At 45.9% G+C, this 11,488-nt stretch overlaps 1 protein-coding gene across 1 annotated transcript; it reads right to left on the bottom strand.

The window, feature by feature from the left end:
- Positions 1 to 9,332: 9,332 nt before the first annotated feature.
- Positions 9,333 to 11,262, bottom strand: LOC123402478. The gene has a single exon (XM_045096400.1). It carries the CDS (start codon positions 10,180 to 10,182, stop codon positions 9,649 to 9,651), a length of 534 nt encoding a protein of 177 aa, XP_044952335.1. The 5' UTR covers positions 10,183 to 11,262; the 3' UTR covers positions 9,333 to 9,648.
- Between the last annotated feature and the right edge of the window lie 226 nt (positions 11,263 to 11,488).

The raw sequence follows: 11,488 nt of genomic DNA, 5'->3' as shown, positions 1-11,488 counted from the left end.
CACTAAATTCCAGACTTGATTACACTCGAAGTTGTTGAGTTCTTCATGCATGGCCATAAGCCAATCCTCATCATCGAGCACTTCCTGTACCTGTTGAGGTTCACAATACAAAACAAACACGTGATGCTCACAATAATTCCAAATTTGTTGATGAGTGGATACTCCCCTTTTCAAACTGCCAAGCACATTCTTCATAAGATGTGACTTGACTCTCAGCTTGTTCGCAATCTTGGCTGCGCGACGCTCCAAGAGTTCTGCATTGGATAACTGGGGAGCATAGACTTGATTACTTTGCTTGCCCTTGCGTTTTGATCCTCCCTTGGCACCAGTAGCCCTCTTAGGCGCCGCAGAAGGGAATTGAGAGACAACATCCTGATCAACTTGATTTTCGACTTGAGCAGGTTCACTGGTTTGTCCTTGTTCTTGTGGTTGCTCTTGATCTTGATCTTGTGATTCTATTTGGTCTGGATCTTGTAGTTGCACTTTATCTTGATCTTGAGCAGATTCGGAACCTTGTGAAAGCACTTGTACATCATGGGACACATGACCATCTTTGAGCAATTGATCTTGTCCTTGAGCTTGTTCAACTGGTTGAGGGTCTTCTCTTTGTTCATCGAAAGCGTGTGGGGCTTGTGAGGATGATGGCTCCACTTGAGTAGAGCATTGTCCTTCTCCTTCGGCCACAAGGGGTTCCTCAATGGGGAGTATTTGACCAATCCCCATTCTTCTTATGGCTTGGGGAGGAATTTCATCACCTACATCACATAGACCACATTGCTCCACTTGGGAGCCATTATTTTCATCAAACTCCATGTTACACGTCTCCTAAATGTGCCCGGTGGACTTGTTGAGGACACGGTAAGCATGAGAGTTTGTAGCATAACCAACAAAGATGCCCTCTTGTGCTCTAGAAATAAATTTATCTAAACGTGCACCTTTCTTGAGAATGAAACACTTACACCCGAATACCCGGAAGTACTTGAGATTGGGCTTGTTTCCGGTGAGAATCTCATATGGGGTCTTGTTCAAGCCTTTGCGGATATAGAGCCGATTGGACGCATGACATGTTGTGCTGATGGCTTCGGCCCAAAAGTTATATGGAGATTTGAATTCCGCCATCATTGTTCTTGCAGCGTCCATCAACGTCCGGTTCTTCCTTTCCGCCACATCATTTTGTTGAGGGGTATATGGTGCTAAATATTGATGTTTTATTCCCTCATCACCTAAAAACTCATCCAAGGTGTAGTTCTTGAACTCGGTGCCGTTGTCACTTCTAATCATCAAAATCTTTGCTTCATGTTGACGTTGAGCTTCATTAGCAAAGTTAATGACAATTTGTTGAGTCTCACTCTTCCTCTTGAAGAAATATACCCAGGTGTATCTTGAGTAGTCATCAACAATCACCAAGCAGTACTTTCTACCCCCAAGACTATCAAATGATGGAGGACCGAAGAGATCCATATGAAGAAGCTCCAACGGCCTCTTAGTGTAAATGAGAGTCGTTGGACGATGAGCAGTTTCATGAATCTTTCCTTCAATGTAGGCACTTCAAGCACGATCTCTGGCAAAACTCACATTCGTTAGTCCACGAATATGGTCCCCTTTGAGGAGACTTTGCAAAGATCTAATATTGACATGAGCTAGTCGGCGATGCCAAAGCCAGCCCACATCAACTTTAGCCATTAGACAAGTCGTAGTCTTAGTGGGGCGCTTTGAAAAGTTCACCACATAGAGATCATTTTTGACATATCCAACATAGGCTACTTTAAGAGTCTTGCTCAACAAAAGGACTACAGTATCAAGATTAAAGAATGTGGAAAAGCCCATAATTGCAAGTTGACAAACCGAAAGTAAATTGTAAGCAAGGGACTCAACAAGCATGACCTTCTCAATAGATAACTCTCGAGAGATGAGCACCTTACCAAATCCCAATACCTTTGACGATGATGCATCGGCGAATTGGACATGGGTGGGCATAGATGGGGAAGGATGCACATCCACCACTAAGTCCTTGCTTCCGGTCATATGATTTGTTGCTCCAGTATCGAGCAACCATGACACCCCACCGGAAGCAAACTCCTGCAATAGATCAAGGCTTGGTTTTAGGTACCAATTTTTGAATGGGTCCTTTAATGTTAGAGACAAGGGTCTTAGGAACCCAAATAGCCCATTCAATGAACTCATAGTAAGAACCAACAAATCTGGCATAAACATGCCCATCACCAGCACGACAAAAAACATAGGAAGGATTGGGTTTGCCGGCTATGTTGGTAGGAATGGTTTTGTCCTTCTTGACACTACCATTTTCCACCTTGTTCCTGTTCACCTCTTGAGTCCCTTCGCCCTCTTTGACAAAGATGTCCATGAGGGTAGGGGATCGTTTGTTCCTGTTCTTCCTTTTTATTTTTGACTTGGATGTAAGTCCAAGTCCCTCCTTTCCTACCACACCCTTTTGATTGCTCAAGAGGTCGTTTAGGTTCTTCTCGCCTTGGGTGCATGACACAAGGCCCTTCTCAAGTTTATCCTTTAAGTTGGCATTTTCCTCCACAAGATTTACATGCTCACAACAAGGGTTAGTTGTACAAGCAGTATCAATTAAAACGAAAGGAGGACAAGTAGAGATTTCCTTGGTAAGCTTTGCTTGGAGTTGATCATGAGACTCTTTCAGGGAGAAATGAGCACCTTTCAAGACCTTGTGAGCCTTGTCAAGTGTGTCAAACTCCACTTTGAGTCTGTCATGGCCAACCCCAAGAGCATCCTTTTTAGACTTAAGCATACGAGTAAGAACAGTAGCATGATCTAGTTCCTTTTGCAATTTAGCGCAGTCATCGTTGTATGACTGCTCAAGAGCCAAACGAAGAGTGCGCTCCTTTTTTAGTGCAATAGATAGTTCAGCAATCTCATCGGCATAGTCACGACTATGTCCTTGCAGCTCGAAGATGGTCTCCTCATGAGACTCGATGAGGTCATTAGCCTCACCCAGTTGTTCCAAAAGAGCAACAAAGTGCTTCTTGGTTTCACCTTTGATTGTACACAGAAATTTTTCAAGATAATGCTCATTAAGTTCCACCACATCACTATCATCAACAAAATTCAACAATGAAGGAGCAGTAGTGATGTTGGTCTTAATGTTGGGTGTTACCTGATCGATACCTTTGGCCATGAGGCACTTGGCGATGTGGTTATCGTTGGGGGCGTTGAAGAGAGACACATTCTTGGGAGAAGGGGTGGCAATGGCGACAGTCGCAGTTGCCACCATATCGTCATCATCATCATCATCAGAGGGGTACTCTTCAAGTGTCACCATACCCTTTGGGTGGGGTTTCTTGACAAAGTTGTTATTGTTTGGGAATGACTTGGTTTTGTCTTTGCGAATGAGCTTGCCCCCGTTGTCTTCCCTCTTCTCATAGGGACATTCTGCCACGAAGTGACTCACATTACCGCAGTTATAGCATGTCCTCACTCGTTGCTTGGATTTGAACCCACTTGAGTTGTTCTTGGTGAAGTTGGGTCTTGAGTTCCTCTTGTTGCCCCGGAATTTCCTTGACGCAAGAGCCATGTGCTTGTGATAAGCATACTTATTGTCTTTAGGGCAGCTCTCCTCTTCCTCATCCTCTTCTTCTTCAGAAGCAGCCTTTGCCTTTAAAGCAAGGTTGGGTGAAGTTGTCTTTGACCGAACTCGAGCAAGTGCATTGTCAGCGGTCTCGTTCATGATTGACATTGCAATGAATTCATCCAACACCTCACTAGAAGACAAGGAGTGGAAATCTGGTCGTTGGCGAATGACTGATGACATGGCTTTGTTGAAAGGCATGATGGCCTTGAGAAACTTGCGCTTGATCCATGTGTCATCCACATCCTTGCTCCCATGATCCTTGAGAGCAACAACAATAGCAGTCACCCTTCGATAGAGATCACGAGGGTCCTCATCTTCCTTCATCACAAACTCATCGGCCTTATCAAGTACCACTTCATAGTTGGACCGTTGAATGCTTGAGCCTCCCTTGTACAGCACCATAATGTGCTCCCAACAGTCCTTAGCCAGAGTGAAGGGGCGCAAGTGAGGAAGATCTTCAGGAGGTACTGTGGACTGTAGAATAAACAATACGGAGTGATTATATTGATTGTCCACTTCTTCTCTTGGAGTGAGGTTGCTTGGGTCATGAGGATAATAGTCTTGCTCGATGATTCTCCATAAATTTGTTGAGCTGTGATTCAAATGAGACTTAATAGAAAATACCGAGTTAGCAAAATCACACTTTACAAGCTTAGGAGGAGGACCAACAGGGTTAAGACGCGGTGTGGGAACAGGTCCTCCATAGACCATGGGAGGTGGAACTCAGGCATAGGTTCCAGTCTCATCATTTTCGAGAGGGGAAGAAGGTCGCATACCTTTAGCCGTTTCCTTAGAGGAATTGGCCTCCGAATCTGTGTTGGCGGGTTTAACCACCAACGCCGGTTCGGGTGAACCTTTAATTCCCTGAATTAACTCTTTAAGCATGGTCTTGACTTCATTCGTCAAGGACGTCTTGAGGGCGGCCATAGCCGTATTCAAGTCGTCCCTTGTGACCGAAGTCAAGGCCATGGCCTCGGGTTGCCCACGGGGAACTCCCTCATCATCTTCCATACTCTTCGGGTGGTGATACCCTTAATAAAGAGACGTGGCTCTGATACCAATTGAAAGGATCGATATGGTTGACTAGAGGGGGGGGGAATAGGCAACTACCAATTTTTAGCTTTTCTTAACAAATTAGGATTAGCAACATAAAGGTTCTCCAAAATGACACTAGGTGAGCAACCTATATGATGCTACTTACAAAGAGTAAAGAAGCAAGTAAGAGATACTCTACAACAACAACAAATACAAAGTAAAGGTAAGAGATAACCACAAGTGGAACCAATGAAGACGAGCATGTGTTACCGAAGTTCCTTCCCTTTGACAGGATATACGTCTCCGTTGGAGCGGTGTGGAGGCACAATGCTCCCCAATAAGCCACTAGGGCCACCGTATTCTCCTCACGCCCTCGTACAATGCAAGGTGTCGTGATTCCACTATAGGTGCCCTTGAAGGTGGCGACCGAACCTTTACAAACAAGGTTGGGGCAATCTCCACACAATGCTTGGAGGCTCCCAACAAGACTACGGAGCTTCACCACAATGGAATGTGGCTCCGAGGTGACCTCAACAATGTAGGGTGCTCAAACACCCAAGAGTAACAAGATCCGCAAGGGATTAGTAGGGGGAATCAAATATCCTTTGGTGGAAGTGTAGATCAAGGCCTTCTCAAGCAATCCCTAGAAAATCAACAAGTTTGATTGGCTAGGGAGAGAGATCGGGCAAAAATGAGCTTGTGGAGCAACAATGGAGTTTAGAGAGGTTAAAGGTGAGCTCTAGGAAGAAGAAGATACCTTTATATAGTAGGGGGACAGATTCACCCGTTACCCACCTACCAGATAAAAATACAAGCGGTACTACCGCTCCTGAGAGTGGTACTACCGCTCAGCTTCTCACCAACCACGGTAGTACCGGGATACTACCGTGCCAACACCTCCGTGGGGAACAGTATGCGAAAAAGCCCGTCAGAGCGGTAGTAAAATAATACTACCGCACTGAGGGCGGTAGTACCGCCCTTGGAGCGGTAGTAAAAAATTACTACCGCACCTGAGGCGGTAGTACCGCTCCTGGAGCGGCAGTAAAAAATTACTACCGCACCTGGGGCGGTAGTAAAAATTTACTACCGCTGTAAGAGCGGTACTACCGCTTACCCTTTTCGCATAGACATAGAAAACACACATTGGGGCTCCATTGTGGCCAAAATATAGGAGGGTGCATGAAGAGTGTACGTGAAGATTCCACCCAAACCTTTCCGACGCGGACCCCATCTTAATAAGAAGACTTTCCTACGACTCAAGACTAAGAAGAGAAACGTAGAAGAAAGTCCGTCTTCGAGAACCTCCGAGAGGCGTCGAGTCATCTTGTGCCTAGAAGAGAATAGTCTGAAATGCTCAAAACACAAGATTAGTCCACACAACAATTGTCATCAATCACTAAAACCACTTAGAAAAAATATGCCCTAACACCGTGGGAGCCGAACGTGTGCAGATGCTCTAATGAGGCAAATGTTGGATACGGACGAGGCCGCTATTCTAAGCCTGGGCTCATGGAGACCCATGCATGAACAGTAAATTCATCAAAAAAACATTTATCCAAAATGGTTGAATGCGCAAGGTGCGTGCAAATTTTATGGTGTTCAGAAATTCAAGGAGATCATGGCAAGTAGAAAAACAAAAAATTGCTCTCGAAGAAACTTTGGAAAGTTGCCCTCATTAGGCCGAACTTGTTTTTATGAGCTTCTCAAAATGTTATTTGAGCATGAAAATTTGCACGCTTCTAGAAAACTCGACCATCTTAAGTGTAAACGAAATTAGTTTTTATGTTTGTTATTTTTCCTGAATTTATTGTCCATCAGGGTATGTGAGCCTAGACTCGGACGTGGATCAGCGGGATGTGGTCAAGCGACAATAGACCAAAAATGGAGTAAAGAAGAAGTGTCCCAAAAACCATACCTTAGGGGTCAAATAAACCTATTTCACGTAGCAACGACCTCACTTCCTCTCCTGTTATATAAGTTTTAGCCCTGTTTGGATATTACTTCATCCGTTTTAAAATAAATATCTCAACTTTGTATTAATTAATTATAAAATTGTACTCCTTCTATAAACTAATATAAGACTTTAGATAACGAAAATAGTGATCTAAACGCTTTTATATTAGTTTACGGAGGAGTATTAAATTTGTCCCTTATTTTTGGATGGAGAAATTAGTATTTTAAAGAAATGCGTTCACAAGCCACTATCAACGTCGAATAAACTGCAGCTGTCGACGCCATCTGGGACACATGCCAGATCTCAGGCGTGTTTGCCGCCTTGTCAGGGATCCGATCAGGGTGTTTGCCTGCACGAGCACATGGTTAATTAAACTGTTGCCAGAATGCTCTTACCGTTAATTTCTTTCAGTGCCATCCTCTCTAGCCGTTGCTCCCATTCATGCTCTGCATCTGCTTATGTTTACTGAAATTGTAGCTCCGTCCCGCTGTTCATCCCATCGTGTCTGCAAGTATTCGGCATCCAAATCCAAATCCCGCCATCTTCTGCATATTGCGCCCCAGATGGTGATTGCCAGGTTTCTGGCTGCACTCGGGATTTTTATAATGCTGTCACCTGATAGATTAATACTGACATAATATCTGATAGTGGAAAGCTGTTAATGGTGTAGAACAGTGCAAGTTCTATACGTTATTATATTATGATACCCAGCACACTTAATCAGACAGCAAGAAGAGGTGACAACTGACAGCCCTCCACACACCCATGCTGATTAAACAACCGGAGATGCCGACAATAATTCCAGCACTTTGCTTTTGAGATGTGAGCTGCTACTACTACTACTCCTAGTCTACTAAATTATTTGTGTGGAAATGATTAGTGTTCAACTACTAGGATGAACATACCATGCCATGCCAAATGCCCACCCAGCTACTGCAATCATCAACCAGATGCTGATACGGCAGTGCATCACCATTGTTTACACCATAGTTTTCAGTAGCTGCTGTTAGTTGTCATATCTGATGATATGATACAGCTTATGATATATACTTTCTGTTTAAAAGCAAGGCTCGTCCCTTACAAAATCTGATGGCACAACACTCAGCACAGCAGTGCAACACCTCAGAAAGGCCAAAGCCCTGAGACTAGGATTATTATTCCTCTGTATGATTGAAATGGACAGAGCATTTCATGAGCTCGTCACAGCCGTGGGTCATGACAAAGTTAAGATGCTACTACTACATATTCCCCTCTACCTAAATAATTGTAGTTGAGAAGAAATAGAGAGAATACATTCATACCGTGATTATGATTGATGAGTATGGCGTATGGTTTTCATATTGCCAAAGCTGGTCTACATACTCCAGGAAGAAACCCACTTTGGGCTGATGGAGGCTTCATTGCACAAACCATTCAAAGTGGATGATGCGGAGTAGTTTGTAGGTCTTAATAAAACAAACTTTTTTAATATCAAATTTACAATGTCGTGAGGATGACAAATTCCTTCAGGAAGCATAGCAAATTCTGAAAAATAACAGATTTACCATGTGTTGCTGAAGAAATTGACATCTGTGGAACACAAATTGCCATGAAGAACGTTTGAATGGTCCGGGGCGTTTGCTAAGAAATACTGGACGGTTGGAGGTATGTCTGAATTGGATACGGCGGTCCATGATTCCCTCCCTTCCCTTCAAGGAGAATATCATACGGAAACCAACATTAGATGAAAACCGGTGAAAACTACTCCCTCTATCCATATATATATGGTCTAATGCGTTTTTCGAGGCTAACTTTGACCATATGTTAGAGCAATAATATATGACATGCAAGTTACACAAAGCGTATTTTCAAATTCGTATGTGAAAGGAGCTTTCAAGGATATAATTTTTACATTATACATTTCATATACTATTAATCTTATCAATAGTCAAACGCAATCTCGAAAAATGCATTAGGCCCTATATATATGGACGAAGGGAGTATAAAAAAAAATATGTTTTGAAGTTTTGAAGAAAAAACTGAAACAAATATTGCATGTTAAGAGGATGATGTTTTATTGCCACGCAAAATCAGCTTTGAATAATGTCAAATAGTAATGTCACCATTCAAGGCTAAAATTTATCTTTTCCGTAGCTCACATCTTCTAATGTGTTTCAACTTAAAATTTTATGTGACAATAAAACATCATCATCTTAATATTCCATAGTTTTAGTTTTTTTGAAACTTTACGATATGATTTTTATAATTTTTTTATTTAATATTGATTTCCGTATGATATTCTCCCTTTCTCTTCAGGTCACGGTTCTCGCCATGATTTCACATCAATTCTCTCCTCCAATTTACAGCGAGGAGTACGATCCCTCATCCATCCTTCACATGCGTGGAGCCGTGGAACCCCTCCAAAAGGGGGGACATGCGTCACAAGATGGCCGCCGTCTCGTGTAAGACGTGCACGGTCGCGACAAGCATCTCTATCCTGGCTCTCGAACGCCTCCAGCCCAAGGTCTCCCGTCGTTTCTTGGGTCGCAATCAGTCCCAGCTGGAGCACGCCAAGCTTTCAGAATTCGGGTCAAAATTCCTTTTCCTCTTCTTCTTGCCAATCGCGCAAGTTTCCGGCCGGACACTCAACTTTGTTTATGCAAAACAACGGCGAAATTGCTAATGCGACACCAAGAAGTCACCGACCAACCATTCGCGAGATCAAAAAGAATAAATTATCAGCCGTAATTGGGGACAAAACTTGGATTAAGTATGAATGACAACGAATGTAGCAGTCGCTTCTCCTCTTCTTCTTTGTTTTTCTTTGTACAGTGGGGGGAACATCATCAATCAATCATGGGAGCAGGGGGAGGGGGAGAAAGAACTGGAAGAAAGAAGAAAGAAACGAATCCCCATCCATCCAGTCCCCATGGAACCGAACCATCCGAGAAAAGGCCGCCATCTTTTTGCCACGCTTTGAGAGTTTGACCACCATCGTCGTCGAGCGATTATACCTTTCCTTTTCCTGTGGCGCGATCGGGGAGGAAGGGGGGCGGAGGAGCGGTCAGGCGTCGGCGGGAGGCGGGCGGAAGAGCGGCGGCGCGTCGCGGCCGCCGAGGTCCATGGAGGACTTGGCGGAGGAGGGCGGGGCGGCGAAGCGGGAGGAGAAGTCGCGGTAGCCGCCGGCGTGGTCGCCGGGGTCGGGGGTGGCGCCGTGGCCCTCGTCGAAGTTGAGCGCGTAGCTGAGCGCGTCGTAGTTGAGCTTGCGGCCGCCGAAGGCGTGGTGCGGGCGCGGGCCGGGCCCGCGGCCGAAGCGCCGGATGAAGGTCTTCCAGCGCGGCCCCGCCGCCAGCTCCGACCACTCCCGCACCTTGAGCATGGCGTCCACCGCGCCCTGCCACCAGTGCTCCTCCTCCGCCCCCAGCGTCGCCGCACCCGCACCCGCACCCGCCCCGCCGACGCGCTGGTGGGAGAGGGCGGAGGACGAGGAGGAGGAGGGCCAGCAGGGGAAGCAGCAGCACCGGCTGCCCCGGCGCGCGAAGAAGGCCGCCTCCGCCTCGTCGGCCGCGCCGCCGCCGTGGTCGTGGTCGGCGTCCATCGCCTCGCCGCGGGTGTGGATCGTGGATGGATGGAGATGAAACCCCCGCGCCGCCGAGCCGAACCTGTCGTTGGGTTTCTTTGCGGCTGTGCGTTTCTTTGGTCTCTTGTGCAGTTGCGCTGTGGCGTGCGGGCTTTTTATTGGGCGCCGCCCGCGGGCGGGCCGTGGGTGGGATGGTGGAGTCAACGGTAGGCGCGGCTGGCTGACGTGGGCCGGAAACCGCGGGGCCCTGATATCTATTGCTTCCAACGTTTTTTTTTGTTTTTTTTGGAGAATTCTTGGTTCCAACGTTATTATCCGTGTGAGAGACCGGCTGACACGCTTGCTTTTCCTTCAGATTACTCGTCTAGTTCTTAAAAAAAAAGATTAGTAGTATTCGTCTTTACTGTCCACTTGACTAGCGATAAACATGACACGGTCCTTCCTAGTACGACTACCAGGCCCGATCAACATGCTGTGCATCTTCTGTCGTTATTATTATCTCTATACATCCGTAGAGTCGGAGAAACGTTCAGCTTCAGCCCGTGTTTTTGCATCTATGAATGTATGTATGTATGGCTTCGCGGTTGTTTCTGAATCCTGACGGCGATCGGTAATAGTGCGTTATTAGTCACAATGAGGTTCACTCTATCCTTTGTTATCCGGAAGGAAATATCGGACTGTCTGTTCTTTTTTTGCTTTGATGAAGTGCGCAGGGAAAGGGAAATCGGAATGGATCGGAACGACAGCGCGGACACACACGGAGGGACGAAGCTGGCTGGGCCGGGACACATCCGGGTCGGGCGGCCGCGAACGAGATCTTGCTGCTGACGGTCGTGCGAAGCGGTTCCAACTGCGTGCCGGGTCCTCGACATGCCATTTGCGCTGCGAACGGCCTGCGGATTTCGCCGGCACCAGGTTTTGCTTGCAGCTGCATGGCCTCTGGCACTGTACTGTTGATTAAGAAATTGATTTCTCTTTCTGTGTGTGTGGAACTAAGGAATTGATTTCTCTTTCTGTGTGTGTGGAATTAAGGAATTGATTTCGCTCATAGGCAGCAGGATAATTGCACTGCTGGCTGTACCTGTACCTGTATCTGCACGTGACAGGGTTTTTTCGGGTCACATAGCTGTCTATCTTTTTGGTGCTTTTTTATCTTTCTGATTGATGGTTGATTGAGAGTGTCTATCTTTTGGTGTTAGTTGCATACGATTAGGTGGAACGCTTAATTATGCAGACCAGGGTTGGTCTATCTTCGTGTTCAGGCGAAATAGCAGCATGGATTCCTTGTGGCCGCAGCTCCAGGCTCGAAGCCGATCACGGCGAA

The sequence above is a fragment of the Hordeum vulgare genome, chromosome 6H (assembly GCF_904849725.1).
Source record: "Hordeum vulgare subsp. vulgare chromosome 6H, MorexV3_pseudomolecules_assembly, whole genome shotgun sequence".
Classification (NCBI taxonomy): domain Eukaryota; kingdom Viridiplantae; phylum Streptophyta; class Magnoliopsida; order Poales; family Poaceae; genus Hordeum; species Hordeum vulgare.
Note: the sequence above shows the minus strand (reverse complement) of the source record. Positions and strands in the feature narration are given on the sequence as shown.

Coding starts and splice junctions, on each gene's coding strand:
- LOC123402478 (XM_045096400.1), bottom strand. CDS start 10,182: ATGGACGCCGACCACGACCACGGCGGCGGCGCGGCCGACGAGGCGGAG.